This window comes from Phasianus colchicus, chromosome 34 (genome assembly GCF_987193195.1).
Source record: "Phasianus colchicus chromosome 34, bPhaCol1.hap1.1, whole genome shotgun sequence".
In the NCBI taxonomy this organism is placed as follows: domain Eukaryota; kingdom Metazoa; phylum Chordata; class Aves; order Galliformes; family Phasianidae; genus Phasianus; species Phasianus colchicus.
In genome coordinates this window covers 936,803-960,130 of record NC_143469.1, presented here as the reverse complement: position 1 = coordinate 960,130, position 23,328 = coordinate 936,803, and the positions used below count along the sequence as shown (strand labels likewise).

The window sequence follows — 23,328 nt, the reverse complement described above, 5'->3', positions numbered from 1 at the left end:
TGAAAAAAGCACATAAGAGCACTCACACTTTCTCCTGAGCAGTGAGCATTTCAGCCTGGAGTGAAGGAGCAGCACTCAGCCTGGGCCGCCTCTGCTGTTCTGGGGGGAAGTCAGACACAGAAAGCAGGATTGGAGAGAGTTGGGGAGGGTGTGAAAAGATCAGGTATGGTGAACCATCTCGGCCGTGAGGTGACGCTGCTGGCTCATGGGACAGGGACAGGGAGGTGATTGTTCCCCTCTGCTCTGCTCTTGTGAGGCCCCATCTGCAGCACTGCGTCCAGGGCTGGAGCCCCCCTTACAAGAAAGACAGGGAGCTGTTGGAGAGGGTCCAGAGGAGAGCCACGAAGATGAGCAGGGGGCTGCAGCACCTCCCCTGTGAAGGCAGGCTGATGGAGCTGGGCTTGTTCAGCCTGGAGAAAAGAAGGCTGCGGGGTGAATCATTGCAGCCTTCAGCACCTAAAGGGAGCCTACAAAACAGGAGGGGAATCAACTCTTTGAAAGGATGATAACAGCGGGATGAGGGGAAACGGTTTGTAGTTGAGGGAGGGGAGATTGAGGTTGGATGTCAGGGGGAAGTTCTTTGCTATGAGAGTGGTGAGGTGCTGGAACAGCTGCCCAGAGAGGCTGTGGATGCCCTGTCCATCCCTGGAGGTGTTTAAGGCCAGGTTGGACGGGGTCCTGGGCAGCCTGGTCTGGTATTAAATGTGGAGGTTGGTGGCCCTGCATGTGGCAGGGGGTTGGAGCTTCGTGATCACTGAGGTATTTTCAAACCCTGGCCATTTTGTGATCCTGTGACAACATCATATACTCTCTTTTGCTTTCACTTTCGCTCTGACTCACTGCCATTTCCTGGAGTGGGAGAAGGGGTTGAGGCCGAAGAGTAGAAGCAGCCTCACATCCCAGCACTGCAGTCCTGCTGTGGTGAGTGGCTGGGGCTGGGTTGAGGAGGGGGCTGCAGAGGGAGGGCAGAGGGAGCCTTGCCCTGTTGGTTGAGGGGGGCACATCCGTGCTCGATGGAATAGGGAAGAAAAACCTCACCCGAGGAAACTCCTGGGGACAGGAAGGGGAATGGAGGGGTGCAGTGGGGTGATGCTGGGGCTGTGAGGACCCAACGCGGGGTGGGGGAGGGATGCACCTCTTTGCACAGCACCAAAGCCGCCCCTTATTGCCTGCTGTGCTGCCGCAGGCTGAGAAGGCACAGGGGTACGGAGGGCTGAGCCGGGTTCGGTGCATTCAGTGACCGTTGGTGCCTGGTGAGGTGGGTGCATGGAGCTCTGCTCTGCATTGCTGATTGTTCAGCAATCATCGCTGGGTGATGCTCGGCAAAGCAAGCACAGCCCCGAGCAGAAGTGCAGCACTGTGCATGAGGCTGCCAGACGCCTTCCTCCCCTCCCTGAATAGCTCCAACCTCCCCCCACCCCACCCCAAGTTCCCACCAAACCGTCCCAACAGATATTGGGGTTGGGCAGGGGTTCCAGGCTGGGCTGCAGGCAAAGTCCTCTCCCTTATCTGCCTTTCACTCTGCCTCACCTACTGCGCCTCGGACGGGAGGTGAAGAGGTTGAGACTGCAGGGTGTGAGGCAGGCACACAGCCCGGTGCTGCAGAGCTGTGGGGCTGCAGGTGGGAAGGGGCCAAGGTCATGATTGTCTTTGGAGTGTGCTGCCCAGGAAGGAGCAAACAGAGAAGCAAAGAAGCTCTGGAAAGGAGCAGGAGCAAGGAATGCTGTGCTTGGAGACGCAAAGCGGGGTGAATCGGAGCATGGCTGCCGGCTGCCGGTGCCCCGTCACAAAGTCTCGCCGTTCCCACTGCAGGCTGTGATGGCAGCCCTGACATCCGCAGCGTCGGTGGTGGAGATGGAGGAGCCCATCTGCCTCGTTGAGAACCATGCAGGGCAGGGGCTGGTGGTGCGGCAGGACGCCCTGCAGGTGTTGGCCAACATCACACAGCCCGTGGTGGTGGTGGCCATCACCGGGCTGTACCGCAGCGGCAAATCCTACCTGATGAACCGGCTGGCCGGGAGGAGGACGGGTGAGGGAAGGTGTGGGATGGGCATCGCTGACCCCGTGTGCCCTGCTACTGGGATTCTCCTCCTCTGCGTTTCATGCTGTCAAATCCCACGTCCCCCACGCAGGTTTCTCCCTGGGCTCCAGCGTGCAGGCGCACACCAAAGGAATCTGGATGTGGTGCGTGCCTCATCCCCTCCAGCCCAAACACACGCTGGTGCTGCTGGACACCGAAGGGCTGGGAGACGTGCAGAAGGTCAGGAAAAGCAGCACCTTCCCCCCATGCAGCCCCAGTGCATGCGGAGCTGTGGGGAGAGCTGCCTGCACCGGCTCCAGCACAGCAGTGCGGTGGGGTCGGGTGGTTGGGCGTCCTCACATCTGAGCTCTTGGCCATCGCTGCTCAGAGCGCGGGGCTTCGCTCACCCCCTGCACTGCTCTGCTGGAGGGGGACACACTGGGGGGGTGCATTGCAGGGGGACACCAAGAACGACACGTGGATCTTCGTGCTGGCCGTGCTGCTCTCCAGCACCCTGATCTACAACAGCAAGGGCACCATCGACCAGCAGGCCCTGGAGAACCTGCAGTATCCTTGGTGGCCGTGGCGGTTCCCCGCTTTGTTCCCATTGGGCGGTGGGCTTTGCATGACAGAGCTCCTCCAAGAGCCGCCTGCTTGGGGGGCATCCACATCCCTGTGGTGCACAGGAGCTGCTCGGGGTCCCGTGTTGCAGGCAGAGCCGAGATCTCGTTTTCCTTATGCAGCCCCACAGCTACGTGCTGACACTGGCAGAGTGCGTGAAGCTGACAAAGAGCCCCGGGGAGAGCGGAACCCAACCACCTGCTGCCACTGGGTTGGCCCCACTCTTCCCAACCTTTGTGTGGGCTGTGCGGGATTTCACGCTGCAATTGGAGGTGGATGGGCAGGAGCTCTCCGAGGATGAATACTTGGAGAATGCGCTGAAGCTGAGGGGTGGTAGGGATGCTGAGCTGTCGGGCACAGCTGGCGCTGGGTGCTGGAAGGCAGCAGAGAGCTGAGCTGTGGTTGTTCTGTCCCGCAGGCAGCAGCCCGGAGGCCGAACGCTACAACCGCCTGCGGGAATGCATCCGACAGTTCTTCCCCGAGAGAAGGTGCTTCATTTTCGACCAGCCTGCCAGCAAGAGGGATCTGCCCCGCCTGGAGGAGCTCCCAGATGATAGGATGGACTCCGAGTTCCTGCAGCAGCTGGAGAAATTCTGCAGCTACATCTGGCTGAGCTCTCCACCAAAGACCATCCCCAGTGTCTGCAAAGTGACCGGGGAGAGTGAGTGATGCTCTCTTGGCAGTGGGGCGTGCAGGAGCTTTTCTGCCTCTGTTTGGGGCTCCTGGGTGTTAGGCTGGGTTGGGAGGGAAGGAGCAGGAGAAGCACTCGGGGATGCTGGGGGGGGGCAGCAGGGCTATGGCTGCACCCAGGGCCAAAACAGAGAGACCTCTCATCCCCTCCCCCCATGGCAGTGCTGGGCACTCTGGCTGTGACCTACGTGGATGCCATCCAGAGCGGGGCCGTGCCGTGCCTGGAGAGCGCGGTGACGGCCCTGGCGGAGCTGCACAACTCGGCGGCGGTGCGGGAAGCTGCGGTTCTGTACCAGGAGCTGATGGAGCAGCGGGCAGAGCTGCCCACGGAGACGGCTGAGGAGCTGCTGGAGCTGCACGAGCAGTGCCAGAGGGAGACGCTGCAGCTCTTTGCAGAACGGGCGATCACGGCCGACGTCGAGCGCTTCCGTGCGGAGCTTCTGGTGGGCGCTGCGCGGTTTGGCCAGCGCTGCTCCGCGGCACCGTGCTCGGCTCTGCATCCCCCATCGGCGCCGCGTTGTGCCGCTCCTTCCTGCCCCCGTTTCCCCGGCTGATTCCTGCCCCTCGCGTCCCCCCACGCAGCTGCAGGTGGAGGCAGCCAGACTGCAGTTCTGCAGCCGCAATGAAGAGGCGTCCCGTGAGAAGTGCACGGCTGCGCTGCAGGAGCTCCGCAGTGAGATGGAGCAACGCATCGGTGACGGTGTCTACTTCGTGCCGGGGGGTCACCGGCTGTTCCTTGGGGACCAGCAGGCGCTGGTGGAGCGGTACCGGGCGCTGCCGGGCAAAGGGGTGAAGGTGGGAAGAGGAGCAGCCCCTGCCCAGCATCACCACCTCCCCCCCTGACTGCCACACTCCCGTTGCCCCACAGGCAGATGCTGTGCTGCAGGAGTTCCTTCGGAACGTGGAGCCTTTGGCCAGGAGCATCTGCAGCACAGACCGTGCCCTGATGGAGAAGGATGAGCGGATCAAAGGTAACGTCTGTTTTGGAGAAATGCTAGCATCTCTGGAGGAGCTGGGTGCTGGGGCAGGGACAGCACTGCCAGGGTGCTGGGGGCCCGCTCCTCATGTGCAGTAAACTCTGCTTCTCCCACAGATCTGCAAGCCCAGAACGAGAAGGCTGAGCAGGAGAGGGAGGCTGAGAGGGAGAGGGAGGTGGAACGACTGCAGGAGATGGAGGACTGGATTCGTGGATATGAGCACGCTGAGCAGGAGTGGGAGGCTGAGAGGGAAAGGGCGGCAGAAGAACTGCAGAGGATGGAGGACCGGGCTCGCTGCTCTGAAGAGGAAGTGCTTCGTCTGAGAAAGAAACTGACTGAAGAGAAGAAATATCATTACAAGGTATGGAGCAGCACAGTGCGTGCACAGATATGCATCAGCAGCGGAGGGGTCCCAAGCAGGTTTGCTTCTCTTCCCCAGGGTGGGCACTCCAGAGGTGGTTTTCAGCAGCAGAACACCAGGAGTAACAGGTCTTTTAGAATAATGCCAATGCTGGGTACTGTACTAGTATTGGCATTTTTTGCAGCCAGAATTGTGCTTTGAGGTCAGTGATGCTTCTCTCATAACACTGGAGGTATCCATGGTTGCATCACTACCCAGAAGTGCTTTTGTGCTTTTGTAATTAGGAAGAAATGGGATCTTCTGTAACTGCTGGTGAATTGAGCAAATTTCTGATCATCTACTCGAGGAATTGCTGTTCATCTGTTCATGGAATCGCACTCCTTCCTTTGCTCAGGGACTGTGCAACAATAGCTGTGAAAAGAGTGACCTTCGTGTTTCTGTACACTTTGCATTTCTTTAGAGTTGTGCTTTGCTTCTGAAAATGCTAGGTTAAAAAGAAAATAAAAAAGATGTCAAGCATGAACTGGTGTCTAAAGCAGTCAAGTGTTGTGCCACCACTGACTTTGCTAATGCCTTCTTTTCCATTCCTTTGAGCACAGAATGTAGGTCACAGTTTGCTTTCACCTGGAGGTGCATTCGGTATTCAGTGAAGTCATTTGCCCCAGTGGTGGAAACACAGCCCAATCATTTGCCAAGGGCTACAGAAGAACAACGAAATAGCCGTCAGGTAGATCGAGCTGCCAGGATTGAGGTGGCTCAAACAGACCTGGACTGGCAGGACAAGGGTGAATTATTTCTAGCTCGGTGGGCCCATGAGACCTTGGGCCATCAAGGAAGAGATGCAACACGTAAGTGGGCTGGAGACCGAGCGCTGGACTTAACTATGGATGCTATTGCACAGGTTATTCATGACTGTGACACATGCGCCACAATTAAGCAAGCCAAGAGGATGAAACCTCTCTGGCGGGAAGGGCGATGGCAAAAGCACAAATATAGGGAGTTGAGGCAGGTTGATTCTATCACCTTGCCACGATCTCACAATGGTAAGCGGTATGTGCTCACCATGCTGGAGGCAACCACTGGGTGGCTTGAAACATATGCAGTACCCCATGCTACCGCCCAAAACACCATATTGGGTCTGGAGAGGCAAATCCTGTGGCAACATGGCACCCCGGAAAGAACTGAGTCTGATAATGGGACTCATTTCAAAAACTCTCTTGTGGATATTTGGGCCAAAGATCATGGCATTGAGTGGATTTATCATATCCCCTATCATGCACCAGCCTCTGGTAAAATCCAATGCCACAACGGGTTGTTAAAAACCACGTTGAAAGCAATGGGTGGCGGAACATTTAAGCACTGGGAGAAGTATCTGGCAGAAGTCACTTGGTTGGTCAACACTCAAGGATCAAGCAACCAACACAGTCCTACCCAATCCAGCTCCCTACATGCTGTAGAGGGAGACAAGGTCCCTGTGGTACATGCAAAAAGCATGTTGGGAAAAGCGGTTTGGACCCTTCCAGCCTCTGGAAAGGGAAAACCTCTCTGTGGAAATGTTTTTGCCCAGGGACCTGGGTGCACTTGGTGGGTGATGGAGATAAATGGGGATGTTCAGGGTGTACCACAAGGGAATTTGATGCTGGGGGAGTGCAGTCAGTAATTCCATGTATATATATGTATATAGACGTGTTTGTGTAATGAATATTAGCTACTGTTTGTTTGTATATTTGTATTAAGCAGGAGGTAGTGATGTGGAATACGGGGTGGAATGTCATGGTTTTATGATTTTTGTTATCAGCATTCCACATCATATCATCATGTAAAGCACTGGGGGTTAAAGAGTTAACAGCCCACTTCCATGCACTGCTGATTTTCCCAACACCTGGCCCTAAGAGAAGAACTGCACTCTCCAGAGCAGTGATGACCTGGAGTTGGTTGGTTGCCCTGACCCTGAACTATTGCATCCATTTGTCCTACCGTGTTTTGTTTCACAGGCAGAGCTGTGACTGCAGATGTTAAGACAGATGAGGTCCTACTTGATTGAAAGATGTGTCAACCCAGATAACTTTCTTCCAAATACAGATGTTTCTTTGACAGAGAGCTCTTCATGTCCCCGAGAGGACAGCACATCTTACAACAGACATCTCTAGAAGTGCTAGATTTCATTCAGAGAAATTTGGCTAGAAAGCCAAAGCAGTGGATCTAATGCCCCCCTACCCTTTGGAAAACCATACAGCTGAGTGATGACTTTATCTTTAAAATATATTTACTCAAACTTCTCAGTCAGGACAGAATTCACGCCTCCTTTGCCCCCTCCTTTCCCTCCTCCCTCCTCTGGCCCCAAGAGCCCTTCAGGTGAGAGATTTCCTTGGAGAGGGTTGAAGAGAGGTATTTAAATGGTTTTCTTCTCAGAGTGCTTTCTGCTGTGGGGCTGTGAACACACCGCTCTGTGCACCCATTATCCAGCAGTTCTGGATAGGCAGTGAGCAGTTCTCACATAGGCAGAGAATAGGCTCACGTAGGCTAGACAGAATTGGACAGGATTATACAGAGCAAGTGTTGGAAGCTTTACATTCAACTTTTCTTCTAAAGCCTGTGCCCTAACACATCCCTACTGGGGAATGCAGATCCTGAGGAGATAAAATTGTACAGCTCTTCCACAAAAAAATTAGACCTGCAAATACAGAAGAGGTAAGTTTTACAGCTTTTTGCTTACTTTTCTCTCCCCTCTCCCCTCTCCCCTCTCCCCTCTCCCCTCTCCCCTCTCCCCTCTCCCCTCTCCCCTCTCCCCTCTCCCCTCTCCCCTCTCCCCTCTCCCCTCTCCCCTCTCCCCTCTCCCCTCTCCCCTCTCCCCTCTCCCCTCTCCCCTCTCCCCTCTCCCCTCTCCCCTCTCCCCTCTCCCCTCTCCCCTCTCCCCTCTCCCCTCTCCCCTCTCCCCTCTCCCCTCTCCCCTTCCCTTCCCTTCCCTTCCCTTCCCTTCCCTTCCCTTCCCTTCCCTTCCCTTCCCTTCCCTTCCCTTCCCTTCCCTTCCCTTCCCTTCCCTTCCCTTCCCTTCCCTTCCCTTCCCCTCCCTTCCCTTCCCTTCCCTTCCCTTCCCTTCCCTTCCCTTCCCTTCCCTTCCCTTCCCTTCCCCTCCCCTCCCCTTCCCCTTCCCCTTCCCCTTCCCCTTCCCCTTCCCCTTCCCCTTCCCCTTCCCCTTCCCCTTCCCCTTCCCCTTCCCCTTCCCCTTCCCCTTCCCCTTCCCCTTCCCCTTCCCCTTCCCCTTCCCTTCCCTTTTGTCTCCCCTTCCCCTTCTCTTTCCCCTTTTTCCCCTTCCTCCTTCTCCCTTCCCTTCTTTCCCCTTTCTCCCTTTTCCTCAAACAGATGTGAAAATAAAAAAAGCAACTTTCACAACAGTTTAAGAGTTTAACTCTGCCATCTCTCACCAGAGCCATGCACATGCAGGGCTAGTTCTGCAACCCTGCTCAGACCATTTTGTTTTGTCCTTTTGTTGCTCATGAATCACATAAGGTTTTAGGGAAGAATGCATGCCATAAGGAGAAGGTAAAAATTTTTAATCCTTTCTGAAACGTTAGCAGTTCCATGCTGGTTTTTTCTTTTTTTGTTTTGCAGTTGGTTGAATTACATCATACACCAGTGAAGACCCGGAAAAGATTCTTGAAGGGGTAAGGCATAACTTTTGGGAATCCTCTACTGGATTTGTCATTTCTGATTCTGCAGTTTGAGTTCACTGCATCATTCCATTCTGTTCTCTGCTTAGGGATCACCTGCACACTCAGGGAGAACTAGTTGTGGTTTAATGGTCATTTTGAACACCAGCTGACTTAGGAATGTCAGCAAACTAAAATGCATCTAATTTAGGCAATAATTTGCTTCTAAGAATGCCTATTTCTGGGTAAATTCCATGAAGACTTTGCATCTATTGGTTTCTAGGGCTAAAGGAACTCTGATGGAGCTGGAAATATTAATGCCTTTTTAAAGATGAAGTTTACTTCTTTCCTACTGGGGGGCAATGGTTGGAAGCAACTGAAGCAAAGGAGCCCCACCTTCTGGAAAGAGAAACTGCAGAGATTTACAGATGCCTACGAACATGGAATTCAACCACAACACAAATAATAGAGTGGCATCAGTGATTTCCAGTGGGTGATTTCCAGGGCATGAAAATGGCTATTTCTCTGAAGTTAGCTTTACCTGGCGATGGTTGAACCTCTCCTGGTCAGTGGAAAAATAAGTGATTCCGTAAAGGAGTCCAGTTTAGCCACTCTGCCTCTACAGAGGGATCTGTTCTGACCATTAAGCAGACATGAACCTGTGATAATGCCCCCCAGAGCACGTCAGAACTCAGCAGTAGGTGAAATGCACGCAGTGCTGGGTCAGATGGTTTGAAAAGATGCTTTCATCCCTCCTTCCTCATAAGAAGCAAGATAAATACTGAGATTTAGAGTAAGATAAATACTGAAGTGGTACGTGACTAAATAGTTTTTTTAATGTTTTCTCCATGACAGATAACTTCCCCAGAACTCATTTTTTCAGCCCATGACATTGCAATCTTATTTCCCCCAAAATGTGTGTATGTAAGAGAGATTTTTTTTTCCTCAGTGTAGTTTCATTTCCTTTCTAAACAACAATTCAAAGATCATTTATACTTACAGAATATATCAGAATTCCAAGTGATATTTCCAGGTCCTCATGAAGGCATTCTCCTTATAAGGGTTGTAATCATAACCTTGGCCTATAATGGGGGAAAACATCCTGCCCTGCACCCTTGTTGTGCCTCACACTGTCCTTCCTGTAGTGCAAGGTAGGCTCAGTCCTTCACAACCCCAAAGGACCAGGATGAAGGAGCACGGTGACAGCCACGGCCAAAGTTCCACTCGAGGAGAACGAAATACCCAGGGGAAAAAAATAGGGAAAGCAATCATTTTGTCGGGTTAATAGTAATCCTACGTGCTTCCTAGTCTCTGGTACAGAATTTGTTATTAGTGATGACGATGATGACAAATCACGTGTCCTTGCTTTTCCATGTGCACAGGCTGTGTGTTGTGTATGGCTGCCCAACTGACCAACGTGGGGAATGCAAGCAGTGTGAAGGAGTTCATTCTCATCGGCCTCTCTGAGAGTCAAGGTGTGCAGGAGGTGTACTTTGTGATGTTTCTTTGCTTCTATACAATTAACGTGGCGGGAAATCTGCTCATTATTGTCACCGTGATTAGCAGCCAGCACCTGAACTCCCCCATGTACTTCTTCCTTTGCTACCTGTCCTTTGTAGACATCTGTTACTCCTCCGTCACAGCTCCCAAAATGATTGCTGACTTCCTCGTGGAAAACAAAACCATCTCCTTTGTGGGCTGCATGGCACAGCTCTTCGGGGTCCATTTCTTTGGCTGCACGGAGATCTTCATCCTCACAGTGATGGCCTACGATCGCTACACGGCCATCTGCAGACCTCTCCACTACACCACGCTGATGACCAGGCGCGCGTGCGGCCGCATGGTGGTGGGCTCGTGGCTGGGAGGCTGTGTGCATTCCGTCGTGCAGACTTTTCTGACCGCTCAGCTCCCCTTCTGTGGCCCCAACAAAGTTGACCACTACTTCTGTGATGTCCACCCCCTGCTACGGCTGGCATGCGCCGACACCTACGCCGTCGGTGTCATCGTCATTGCCAACAGCGGGATGATAGCTCTGAGCTCTTTCTTCATCCTGGTGGTGTCTTACGTAGTGATCTTGGTCTCCTTGAGAAGTCACACATCTGAAGGACGGCGCAAGGCGCTCTCCACCTGTGGGTCCCACATCACAGTGGTGGTTCTGTTCTTCGGGCCGTGCACGTTCACCTACATACGCCCATCCAGTGACCTCTCGGAGGACAAGATCGTGGCACTGTTTTACACCATCATCACCCCCATGCTGAACCCCCTCATCTACACCCTGAGGAATAAAGAGGTAAAGAGTGCCATGAGAAAATTGTGGGGTAGAAGAGTAGAAAGTGAAGAGGGAAAGGTGTAGAACCGTGGCCAGTTTTCCCGAAGGATCTTTCATGATGATTTATTTGGTCAGCTTTTCCACAAAAACGCCCTTTGAATAAAAGCTTGCTGTTCACTCACACTGAAGGCTCATCTTTTGGTTTGGAGGACACTGTAAACCGTGTGGCAAGTTGACATTTCCTGTCTGTTCTCTTGTCCATGAGCACAGGCTCCCAGTGGGGCTCCCGCGCACCACCTGAAACACCAGCAAATAGATAAACACTACCAGAAATATTGAACATGCTGTAGGATCTCAATGGGCTCTCAATTAAAGCTCTGACGTGAGGTGCCAGCAGGGTCATTTGCTGAGGGAGGTGATGGGAATGAAGGCTTTTTCCTTTCCTTTGCAGTGCACCAGCTCTTTTCCTCAGTACCTCACGTAGCACTGATGCCACCCTTCCCACCACCATCTCTACTCTTCAGCTCTAGCTCAGATAATTATTTTAATTATGGACTAACACAAAGTCACAGATCTACTGCAAGATGTCTTGCTGACTGCAGAAAATGAAGTAACTGCCAAGGAAGGCATTGTCAGTGGTTTGGAAACCATTCCCACAGACGAGGTGATTCCTACCCACATTTACACACCAACAGCAGGGAAGGGGCACATTGTGCATGGGAACAGCTGGTACACCTACTGCTGGGAAGAGGAAAGATGTAAGGAAGAAAGACCAAAGCTGTCACAAAGTGATGAGCTGCAGCGGCTTAACACCCCAACACAAGTGGGATTTAAGGTTACCAGCACCCCAATATAAGTGGGATTAAGGTTACCAGGTGTTCCTAGCCCAAGCAGGGGGTTATAACTTAATAATTTTTTTTTTTTTTAATTGCTTTGTGATGAACAACACCAGGAGTATTCTGGATGTTCCACTTTTGGGTACTGCTGAACAAAAAAGTTCATCCCTTTCAGAAAGTGTCACTGCAAATAACACTTACTCCTCTACATGTTGCTAAGGAACCTTATAAGAGCCTGAAAGACAGAACAGCTCTGCATTTTGCGTTGGCCAAGTAAAAATACCCACTAAGCAGCAAGGGCTAACCACAAACCTTTCTAAAATTTGAATTTCCTGCTTTACTTCTTTTTAATTTTTCCTTCCAAATTTGTACAGACTGGATGTCCAAGGGATGACAGCTCATAGCACAGTGGTGATGCTGACTTGTTCTGTTAGCATGCAGTGGTAAGAACAAGGTAATAAGGAGTAAGAAATATTGTTAGGACTGAAAGTGTGTATGGGATTCCTTTACTACAGGAGCAAAGCTAGGATAAATAAAACTCTTGCACATGGACAGCTGTGAGGTTTATTTGAACCACAAACACTTCCAGTCGAGGTGACCACACTCCAGCACTGCCCTCACTACAATCTGTTGTACACTTCTATCTCCTTGCCCACTGATAACTCCTGACAAAGAAATCTTTGTGTGCTTCTGGGATCCCATTGCTCCTGGCAGTCTTGTGCTTTTCCTGCATTATTTGAAATATTTCCGCCAGTTTTCCCATCTTGCAGTGGAGATTTGCACTGCAAGTTGGGTCCTGCAGGAAGATGAGAAGCACAGATAGAGGCGGGCTGCTCCTTCCAGCTGCCATATTTTGTAGTATTGGAGGTCTAAGAAGCAACGTGCAGCTGGGCCATTTGGATGGAAGCAGTCAGAAGAGGTCATCAGAGGAGCAGGTGAAGGCGTAGGGTCTGACAAATGCAAACTGTGTGGGTTTTCTAACTTGGTTCTGCTCAAGCACAACCGTGAAATTCTGCCTTTTGAAGCAGACTTTTGTGAGGTCTGTTGTATGAATCAGAAGGAACCTCCACTGCAGTTTCTTTACCCTTTGTGTTATTTGGTGGTTTTGGCTGCATGTCACTTCCCCCACAGTCATGGTGCCAAATGCACTCAGAGGTTAAAGAGTCCTGCACTGCATGTATCACGGTCAGACAGACAACCAGGAGCTGCTGCATCATGTTGGAGGACTGAGAAGGAAAGTACATTTCTTTGAGCTGGGACCTTCTTTGGGACACACCTAAAATGGTGGAGTTGGGTTATAGCTACACCATCCCTTTTGGTCAACTTATGGTTTCCAAATTGACATCATGGTCAAAAGTAGGTCTTGAGGGGAGCTAATAGTCTTTTTTAGAAAATGTGAAATGAGAAGGAGGATTCTTGAAGGTGCTGTTTCTACCACTGTACTCAGATAAACAGTCTGAGCTTTCTGTTATGTGCTTCAGTAACGCATCCCGAGTTGGACAGCAGATGCTATTCCCAAGGGAAGCATTGATTTTAAATGGAAACTGTCCCCAAAAGGCATTAGAGGAAGAATGATTCATATTCAGCCTATGAGTGATGGATATGTCTGTGTATGGACAACGTCCCGCATCGAACACCACTGCTGGCAGCTCCTTTCTTTGCTTCAGGCCCTGTTCACTTGGTGTCAATAGAGAACAAATCCACTGTGATGGAGTTCATCCCCCTTGGACTCAAGCAAGATGAGGCAGTGGCAAAAGCACGCTCCTATTCTGCCCACTCTTCTCTGCCACTACCATTTGTGGAACCCTGCTCAACACCATCACTATGAGGACCATGGGCAGCTGGACTCTCCCATGTCCTTCTTCCTGAGCAACTTGTACTTGCAGACATGTTATTCTGCTGTGACAGCTCCCAGACTCATCTATGACCTTCTTGTTGATAGCAGGACCATCCCTTTTGTGGGCTGCCTTGCTCAATGCTTGTGGGCTATTTCTTTGAGGTTTTCCTTCCCACAGGGATGATCCATGAGTGTTGCACTGCTATACATGAGCCGCTTCATTTCACAGATAAACGCATTTCACTACAATAGAAAAAAGAAAGAGAGGGAAAAAAGGATGGCAGCTCCTCACATGACACCATATAGGACAGAATATCCCCTCGGCAGTTCAGTCTCAGAGCACTTGTCTCTCTGTGCCTTTCATGTCACTGCTGTCATTCCTGGGGCTATGTGTCTCCATCCCTGTGCACCCACCAGGCACCTTCTCTGTGCACCCACCTTCTCAGCAAATACAGCACTGTCATATGCAGAATCCTGAAGTTAGCAATAAAATCTGCTATCAGGTGCAGGTTTCATCACTTGCTGATGCTGATGGCAGGAGCAGAATCTTCCCTCCTTCCCTTCCTGCTGCAATTTCCAGTAATATTACTTATTATTATTACTGCCTGGTGTCAGCACCATGATTTGAATTCTTACCAGGCTGATAGCTCACAGCTTTCCTACCATAGCAAGTCTGAACTCTCCCATTTGGATTTGGTGCTTCCCCATAGGCGTGCAAAATGAGGCAGTGTTGTTAAGAACAGTTTTCCCAGCTTCATTTAGACACTGGATGAAGTTGTTTAGACACTGGATGAAGTTTGGTGCTTTGGCAGGTGCTCTGGAGCTATGACACGAGCGCTGTCTATGGGAGAGGTGTCTCGGTGGGAATATGGGGGTTCAGCCTCTCTCCATGCTGATGAACCACCCACTTCATAGCTGAATGTTGACAGCATTTCTCACCTTCTTAATAAAAACATTATCGTTTGGGTTTTTCCTCTGCTGTTTCCAGCAATGAAACCTAAACATCTCTAACAGGGATAGAGCCAGCTGCCTGTCTAGGCACAGAAGTAAGCCTCTAAGTGCTGAAGTGGGAGTTCAAGGAAACAAGCTCCAGCTGATTTGTATGTAAGCTCTCAGTGGCACATCACCACCACCAACAGCTTTGGTCTGCCCAGATCTTTCTCTGTCCCGATGAATGGATGCTCAGATTGCTGTATCTTTCTATCCCACCCCATTCACCCAGTCTGTCCTTGGGCAATCCCGTGTCCCAGGATGGCAACCCGTCCTAGCTCTGCAGCTTCTCTGATCAAAGCAATGTTTCCCATTGCCTGCCATGTCTCAGCTTGTTTTATTTAACACAAAGAGATTTGGGCTGCATAGAAGTCTGTGGTGCTCTGTCCTCTCTCATCAGCCTTCAACGCTCCAGCCTTCTCAGACAAGAGAAATTGCTAGAAAGTCTCCCGAGACAAAATTCTTTGTGACGAGAAACTTGAACTAGAGCAGGATATGGCAAAGCAAGCAGGAGGAAGAAAGGAACAATGCCCTGGAGGGTGAAAAACTTGGAACAAATTTGGAGGGGATGATTTTAAAAGTCTTCAGATGGCTTGTGCTGTGCAGTTCAGACTTGGGAGTTCATGTTGTATTGAGATTTAGTAACTGGGTTCTGTGGTTGTGGTTGAGTTCATGTGTGTTCATGTTCATCTGTACTTGTGATCGCGTTCATCCACGTCTGTGGTTGTGTTCATCTTCCTTTGTGATTTAGCTCATTAATTTTTGGGGTTGTGTTCATCCATGTGGTTGTGTTCATCCATATCTGTGGTTGTGTTCATCTGTGTGAAAGGCTGAGCAAAATGCTTAGCAATTCACTGAACAACGTACAGAAAATCTAAAATACAACAGTGACATTTTGGATGGCTGGATCCTTCAGGGCAGCTTCACTCAATACTGGTCACGTTGTAGTCATCAAGCACGGCACAGGGCATCTGTTCTTCATTTATACTCAAAACCATTGGGCTATGTTCTCCGATCTAAGCACCTCTCTGCAGTGTAATGACCTAAACAAAGTAAACTGAGTCATGCCTTTATGGTGTTGATTCCTCTTCACTGACAGAACGCTCGTGCTGATGTATTCTGAATTATGAATGGTGGAAAAGAAGAACACTCTGAGAGATACTGCAAAGTGGTGGAGAACACAGCAGGATCCAAAGAATTGCCCAGATATTAGCAGAAGGTGAGAGGCACATACAAAAAGCATGAAGTGCTTTCCTAGTAGTGATCTCCTCCTTGCTGACTCATTAAGAGACAAATGAGCAACTGAAGAAATTCCTGGTCTAATTGCAAACAAAAATGAGCATTTCTCTGTGGGTCACATTTAACCTCCATCAAACAGAACTTTAAAGATGCCTCTGAGGAACACAAAGATGGCATAGAAAGTATGCAGTGCTTTTCACCTTCTGCTGTGCTAGAAAGCACACATCTTCAGAAGAGCGTGTTCCATTAGCATCAGGCTTTAGACAGTGATCATCTACTAGATGTTCGCCAGCTCAATGGAGAGGAATAACAGTGAAGGAACTCCCAAACCACCTCTAGTTTCAGACCTGGACAGTATCCCAAGAGCCCTTCTGTCAATTTAAATGAATGCAATTAGGGAACAGCCCATGGTTGACCCATATGTTGTGATGCCTGGGCATGGGGAGCATCTGCTTTCCATCATGACACGTGCCTCATGCTGAACTTGCTGCTGGATGCTACCACAAAATGAAATCAGTGCAGGAATGTTTTTAAAGAGGGAGGAACAATGCCAAATGCAAAAGGGAAATAAAAAAGTGGGATCTAAATGGACGACCTACACTTAGTTTTGCATTAATATTTGTCACACCAAACTTTAAGCACACAAGATTTATCAGCTGAGAATAAGAAAGAAAGTGATTACCTCCCAGAATGGGCTTGTAGGAAGGATGTCCACATAACCACATGTGGGTGAGGGCAGGTTGTGGGGTAAAGCTGGGATCTCTCAGGACAAGTCACGGGGTGGCAATGAATGAATCCAGGAGCAGCACTGTCCAACTTTCATCTGTGTATGTGGACTGATACATATGGGGACGTGGGATAAAGACACACTTGTGCTCCAAAACAGTAGGGAAAATGGGAGAGGAAATCAGGATTTGGGAGCCTTGATGGAACTTTGGGATGCTTAAGGGGCAATGTCTGGGGTATGAGCTGCACTACCAGCAGTAGATGCTTTGAATGTCCTTGAGGGTAAGCAAAATCTAGGCATGATCATAGAAACACAGAAAAGAATCATAGAATTGTTATGGTTGGAAAAGACCTCTAAGATCATCTAGTCCAACCAGTGACCCCCTCCCCCCCCCAGTGTCCTCTGAGCCACATCCCTCAGTGCTGCATCTCCACGTTTCTTGGACACTCCCAGGAATGGTGACTCCACCACCTCCATGGACAGCCCATTCCACCACCTAACATCCAACCTGAACCTCCCCTGGTCATTCCCTCTCATTCTATTGCCGTTTCCTAGAAGAGGCCAATCCCCACCTTACCACAACCTCAGACAGTTGTAGAGGGCCATATGGTCTCTCCTGAGCCTCGTCCTCTCCAGGCTGAGCCATCCCAGTTCTCTCAGCTCGCTCGGTGATCTTTAAGGCCCTCTCCAACCTAAGCCATTCTATGATTCTATTTGCTGCCATCGTTAATCTGCTGCTTGAGGCAACTTCACTGCTCTGACATCCCAGAAGACACTGCAGGAAGGAGACCAAAGCATGCAGATGAACACGTTGGCCATGTTGGGAGACCCTGGGGCTGGTGAGTAGGGGGGTTTCTGATAAGTGTGTATCCATGTGGAGTGACTTTTCTTGTCAGCAGTTCTTTCAGTCTCTATTTTAGTGCAACTGTCTGAGACCAACGAGAAACTTCAAGGTCTTGGTCTTGTCCTTCCCTTATGCTTTATGTCATGAGGCTGTGGATCAAACCCCATGGATTTCAAAGCTCGAGGAGACAAAAAGATCTATTTGTTTGTCTGTGGAAGCTGTGGGACCAGGACCTCCTTTGGGATACACACTGCCACACTGAAAAAACTTCACTCTGAAAGTTTTGGGTTTTTCTTAATTAACATAAATCACAGACGGTGCCAGTGGCGGACATTTGAGCTCAAAACAGAATTCCTCAATTGCCCTTTTTTTTCTCAGGGTGTGAAGGCATGTCCCATGTAGGGTCATTTCTGCTGGGAGGCAGAAGGGAGGGATTGCCAAACAGGGCCGATGACTTTTAATGGATGACTACAATTTTGGTTGGATGATGATGTATCCATGAGAACCAGTGCTGAATTTCTGTTGTTTCTTTGATCTGTAATTGCCCAACTGTCATTTTCTTCTCTCCCTTTTTTTTTTTTTTTTTTTCCTGTTTTTTTAAGCCCCACATTTCCTCTTGGGGAATTATCTACTATGTCCTCTTTGCCGCAAGGAAACACAACACAAATCAATGCAGAAACTAGAAATAATTACTCTGAAGTCAAACACAAATTCCATTCAGCTTTTGGCCACCTGTATTCCAAGGCAAACTATTTAACGACATTGGTTTGTCCCTCTGGGTGATTGCTCAAGATGATTTTAATGAGGTCTCTGTAGATATGGTTAAAAAGTTGATGACTGACAATTGATGGTGATGTAACTCGGTGACTGAGTTTAAGTGTGTTTAAATTGGCTCCACTGTGCATCGTTAGAGTCTCAAGGTTTCTCTCTTTAAATTAGCAGCTCTCTAATTAGATAGCCAGGCTTGATTACAGCTCTAATCTAGGGGACTGATAGCAAGAGACTGCCCCAAAGGAAAAATGGCCTATGAGAACTGGAAAGATATCCACAGTGCTTTAGTTAGATCCCAAGAAAAGTGAAGGTACTCTTGTCTAATCAATGCCATTTGTAAATGATGGGTCAAGCAGAGCTAGCTGCATGTTGGGGGCTGGTTCTAATGCTGCCTGGAGTGGGCTGGTTTCAAACAGCTCCTAACTCTCCTAATCTCAGAAATGGTTCTTGGTGAAGATAAGGCCAATTCAGTGCAGGCCTGGTTCCCCCCCAGCTGCCCCAGGGCTCCTGTTCTGCAGAACTCTCATGGCCATTCCTTCTTCCCAGACCATGGTCAGGATGGGTCAGTGTTTTGAATAGAATTGCTAATTCTAAATTTTATAGGGGAGGACACTGTTGGAGAGAGTGACACTGAACATGAGTACGATTCATACTAACTAGTTTCTGCTGTACTACAGATGAGCAACAGCTTATGTTGCCTATCGTAGGCGTGGCGGCCTGGTTCGGGAACGGCACGGCGACCAATCCCAGGTCGCTCGGTCCATCAGCTCGCTGACACCAATGTGGTGGACGGCAAATGGCGTTTATTGGTGGGAAAAACAGCCTTATATAACCTGGGCACTGAACGCTATTGGCTATCGGGAGAGGGACCCTGTCTTCCCGTACAACGCGATATCTTCCGGGCGCCAGACCCTCACTACCACAGCTTAGGTGTATGGGAGGTCACCACACGCGTCCCTCCAGATTGCTTTCAGGCTTTAAGAGGTGAGGAAAACTACCTGGAAAATTTGAATTTGACTTGAGGTTGAATAATGCCTTTTCTACGGGGCAACATGTGATGTGCAGGAATTTGGACGTAAGGCCTCATCTTTTTTTTCTGAGCAATATTTCAGGGTTGCTGCAATTACTGCACATGTACAGAATATTTCAGCATCCAGTGAATGCAGAGGCAAGTAGGTCTAGCCTTGTAACACACTGATGTCCAGTTCACTAGGCCTTGGTACGCATGTAGTTAATAAAGCTGATAAAAATAATTGCATGACACATGCACAGCTGAGAAAACATTTGGTTACTGATGACATTCACAAGAGTTTAAAGGCCATGTTTTCACATGGTAGGTAGGAGTGGTGTGTGTAGTTCATTTTTTTTTGGTCATTATGGACTTGGGACTTAGTGGTACCTTATTTGCAAACCCAGCTATTTGCAGTCTTGTGCAAACAGCATGGCAAGTAAACTCTGCTCCTGCTGGTGGGTGAGGCTTCCTCATCCTCTGGCTAAAAGCAGAGGATTGATTGACTTCCTTTGATTGACTTGGTGGAGGTCCATAGCTTGCAGCCTAAGGCGTCAGCAAATTTAGCCACTGCTGCTGAGCAAGTCACATTATGTTCTGTGTTATACAATATGATGTCTTTGTAAGCTTAGATTTGTAGCTCACTTTGAACTCTAAGCAACCAAAGTCTTACTGGGTCACTTCCCCTTATTATCAGTTTTAAGGTTTTTTCATCAACTGAAAGGACAATCGGAGACAAACAAAGCTATTACATCACCCCCAAGCATTTGTAACTCCTTTGCTGGAGTTACTGTGCCCAGCTGAGAATACCACAGTCATCATTAAGACAATGCAAGGAAAGCCTTCCAGCACAGCACAGCCTGGACCACAGGTCCAATTGGTGACGGGTGGACAGGTGGCCTGGGTGATCTTGGAGGCCTTTTCCAATCTTGGTGATTTGATGATTCCATGAACAAATCAGCCATCCAGTTCAGTTACAAAGAATATTTCTAGTGGAATCACTCCAAAAACATTACGTGAATACATTAAAAAATAAAATAAAATCTCACACTCTGAAAACAAAACGTTACAAAGGCAATTGTAGCTTTTCCTATAGGTGTGGATAGAACAGATCGCTGCTGTACGTGCTGCCAACCTCTGGGGTCGTTGGGCTGGCAGCTGTACAGAGGGGATGAACTGGACCAGGAGGGCGTACTGCAAAGATCTGCATAACCACAGCAGGACAGGCCTGTGGTTTGTAAACCTAATTCTGCAGAGGAGCTGTTGACGAAGTTATTTTTGCCCCATTATGTGTAGGTGCCAGACCAAGGTAAGGTGGTTGGAAAACAGTGATAAAGGCTTTGTAAAGGTGACAGAAGTATGGCTTAAAGAAATCAGAACTCTGGACTCGTGTGACATACAAAACTTCCACAATCTGGAGTGGTCCCTGAGGTGTACTGGTAGGATCTTGGGAGAACAAAGCCTTCTATTTCCTTTCCCTGAGGGTAGACTTGAGTACAGCTCAATGGGAAGGTTCTAAAACACAAAAGTGACCGGAATCCAAAGATCTGGGGCGAGGAAGTCATTTTATTGCATTGCTATCTCCTTGTGACTCTTTCACTGCACTCAAAGTGCCTCGTATGTCCAAGAAAACCTCAGAGACACTCCTCCCTTGGTGCACCCACAGCACATAATTATGACACCTTGTTGATGAAGAGGCATTTACTTATGCATCTGGGCTGGTGTTATAGCTGGTGCTCGTGTGTCTTTCAAGGTCATTTCCAAAGCAAATCCATCCGTGACTCTATGCGTGAAAATTCTTTTGCTGCTAAATCAGGACCCATTTTTTCCTGAATAAATTGGTGCTCTTAGATCTCCAGTGGGATCATTTTGCTGTCAGGCAGATCTTCTAATCGGATGTAAAAGGAGAAGAAGGACAGGCAGGTTTCCTGGAGGTGCAGACTGCAGTACATCACCAGTAACGAGCTGCTGGTTGCAGTGAGTATTTCCGTGTGCTTCCTGCTGTATTCCACCTGAATAATTCCCCATCTTCCCAAGTGATGCCGTGATTTAAAACACCATGTGCCTTTTATTCCTGCTAAAGCATTGCTTACGGCATTTCGAGGAATTTGGTGAGCAAGGAAGGAGGTGCTTGTATGCACTTAATCTCCCTTTACAATGACTGCATACGCTATTACGAGCCGTGCTTAACGTCTCGTAAGTGCCGAGTCTTCCTAGAGGCCTTTGAGTTGGAAGGGAGAAATACAATGCCCAGCCTGATCCTAAAAGTCCTAATATTGTTATGTCTTTGTATTCAACTTTTCAGCTCTCCATTCTGAGAAAAGTTAAACTTTTTGATTCATCACCATTAAGCTTAATATGATTTTTTTCTTTTTCACTTCTCCGCTGGGTGATGCAAACTTGGAATTTTGCAATTTAAATTGCAACACAGACCAAAACATCACCTTATTAAGAAGGAAAATTAGATTTTAACTGTTCCATTTTTTTTTTTCTTCCCCCCCCCCTTCCCCCCCCCAGGTACACCTGTGAAATTTCCACAAGGAAAGATAAGATGCAGAGGATCAACATGTCGACAGTATCTGAGTTTATTCTCGTAGGCCTTTCTGATGCTCCAGAGGTGCGTGTTCTTCTCTTTGTGCTGTTTCTGAGCATCTATTTGGCCACCATGGCAGGCAATGTCACAGTCCTCGTTGCCATTAGGACAGATGCTCACCTGCACAACCCCATGTACTTCTTCCTCAGCAACTTATCCTTACTGGATATCCTATGTCCCACCATCACTGTGCCGAAGATGTTGCAGGCTTTGCTGTTTGGGAACAAGGTGATCTCGTTCACTGCTTGCATGCTCCAGCTGTTCCTGCTCATCGACGTCGTAGGCACACAGATTTTTCTCTTGGCTGTGATGGCATACGACCGTTACGTCGCCATATGCCACCCACTGCAGTATGTGAACATTGTGAGTATGAAGCTGTGTGCTCACCTCGCCATTGGCACTTGGGTAGTCGGATTTTTTAATTCCCTGCTACACACCACTCTGATTTTTACACTCTTTTTTTGCGACTCTAACAAGGTTGACCAATATTACTGCGACATACCCCCTGTTCTGGCACTTTCCTGCTCACCCACTGTCAGCAGGGAGCTGGTGACTCTCACAGTTGCTGGCGTCCTCGGAAGCAGCGCCTTTGTGGTCACTCTGATCTCATATATCCGTATCCTCTTTGCTGTCCTGTGCATGAACTCCGCTGAGAGCAGGCACAAAGCTTTCTCCACGTGCAGTGCTCACTTGACAGTGGTAAGCCTTTTCTATGGGACCACCATCTGCATGTACGTACGGCCTTCCTCCACCTACTCACCTCATCAGGACAGGATAGTTTCCATGCTGTACGGGATCCTCACGCCCCTGCTGAACCCCATAATTTACAGTCTGAGGAACAAAGAAGTCCAAGGTGCCCTGGGGAGAGTGGTCAGCCAGATGAGAACCACTTTAATGAAATGAAGGCATCTCTCTCCTGGAGCCTGAGCAGTAGGGTAGGCACTGCTGGTTAGGACTTCTCTCCTCCTGCTTTAATCATCCAGAAATTAAACACTGGAATAGAAACTCCTGCTCTGAGCTTTACCTTCACAGGAAGAAGGGAGAGTTGTGCACCTCCAGAAAGCCAGCAGTGGCACAACTTGGGTCACCACCACAGGAGGAGGGAACCTCCGTTGGTCATCTTTTCCTCCACTGAGCACAGAGGAAGCTTGGATCCAAACCTTGGTCTCTGACACAGGTGTTGAACGTTTCCCTTGAAGTATGAAATGCCAGTAAATGATACTGGAGGCATACTTACAGATGCACAGCCCTCTGTGTTAAAGCAGTTTATAGGACTGGTTCTTCTTACTGACCATATCACTCCTGTGGAAAAGAACACACAGAATCACAGAATGGCCAGGGTTGGAAGGGGCCTCAAGGATCATGAAACTCCAACCCCCCTGCCACATGCAGGGCCACCAACCCCCCCATTTAATGCTAGACCAGGCTGCCCAGGGCCCCATGCAACCTGGCCTTGAGCACTTCCAGGGACGGGGCATCACAACCTCTCTGGGCAGCCTGTTCCAGCACTTCACCACTCTCTCTGTAAAGAATTTCCCCCTGACGTCCAACCTAAAACACAAGCACATCCTTTGTGGGAGTCTGACTGGAGGGAAAGCTCCTGTGCTTTCATGTGAGTTCACCAGTCTAGGTGTTCCCAACTGACATGCCAAGAATCCAGCTGCAGTGCCAACAAGCACACCCGGCCACAGTCTGTGCCACATTTCTCCATCTGCCACGCTCTGATTCAGCTCCCACACTTGTGGGGTGTCAGATATGATGATGCCTGTGTGTCAGAAGGAATACTGGAAAATGCTCTACAGTGAGTGGGGTGACAGGGAGGTTTTCCTGTCCTGCTCTTTGTGTCACCTGCTGCTGAATAACTGATGTTATTTTTGTTGTTTGCACATGGCTC

General features: G+C 49.3%; 3 protein-coding genes across 6 annotated transcripts; all 3 read left to right on the top strand.

Annotated features, from left to right (window-relative positions):
* Window positions 1-59: 59 nt before the first annotated feature.
* On the top strand, window positions 60-5,192 carry LOC116241510 (guanylate-binding protein 1-like). 4 transcript variants are annotated; one of them, XM_090128960.1, is made up of 12 exons: window positions 60-921; window positions 1,813-2,029; window positions 2,133-2,260; window positions 2,478-2,587; window positions 2,772-2,974; window positions 3,060-3,302; window positions 3,494-3,774; window positions 3,914-4,126; window positions 4,200-4,302; window positions 4,425-4,669; window positions 4,748-4,871; window positions 4,958-5,192. In XM_090128960.1, the coding sequence occupies exons 2-11, from the start codon at window positions 1,819-1,821 to the stop codon at window positions 4,868-4,870; spliced, it is 1,860 nt and encodes a 619-aa protein (XP_089985086.1). In that variant the 5' UTR covers window positions 60-921; window positions 1,813-1,818; the 3' UTR covers window position 4,871; window positions 4,958-5,192. The 4 variants fall into 4 exon arrangements, with proteins under 4 accessions (XP_089985086.1, XP_089985083.1, XP_089985085.1 ...); XM_090128957.1 differs by having other exon boundaries at window positions 4,954-5,192; XM_090128959.1 differs by lacking the exon at window positions 4,958-5,192 and adding an exon at window positions 1,187-1,258 and having other exon boundaries at window positions 4,748-4,872.
* A 2,761-nt stretch (window positions 5,193-7,953) lies between these two features.
* Window positions 7,954-10,831, top strand: LOC149913839 (olfactory receptor 4S2-like). Its single transcript, XM_090128581.1, has 2 exons — window positions 7,954-8,334; window positions 9,702-10,831. Exon 2 carries the CDS (start codon window positions 9,716-9,718, stop codon window positions 10,670-10,672), a length of 957 nt encoding a protein of 318 aa, XP_089984707.1. The 5' UTR covers window positions 7,954-8,334; window positions 9,702-9,715; the 3' UTR covers window positions 10,673-10,831.
* A 10,558-nt stretch (window positions 10,832-21,389) lies between these two features.
* Window positions 21,390-22,427, top strand: LOC116241446 (olfactory receptor 5V1-like). Its single transcript, XM_031612023.2, has one exon. The coding sequence runs from the start codon at window positions 21,393-21,395 to the stop codon at window positions 22,335-22,337; it is 945 nt and encodes a 314-aa protein (XP_031467883.2). The 5' UTR covers window positions 21,390-21,392; the 3' UTR covers window positions 22,338-22,427.
* Window positions 22,428-23,328: the final 901 nt, after the last annotated feature.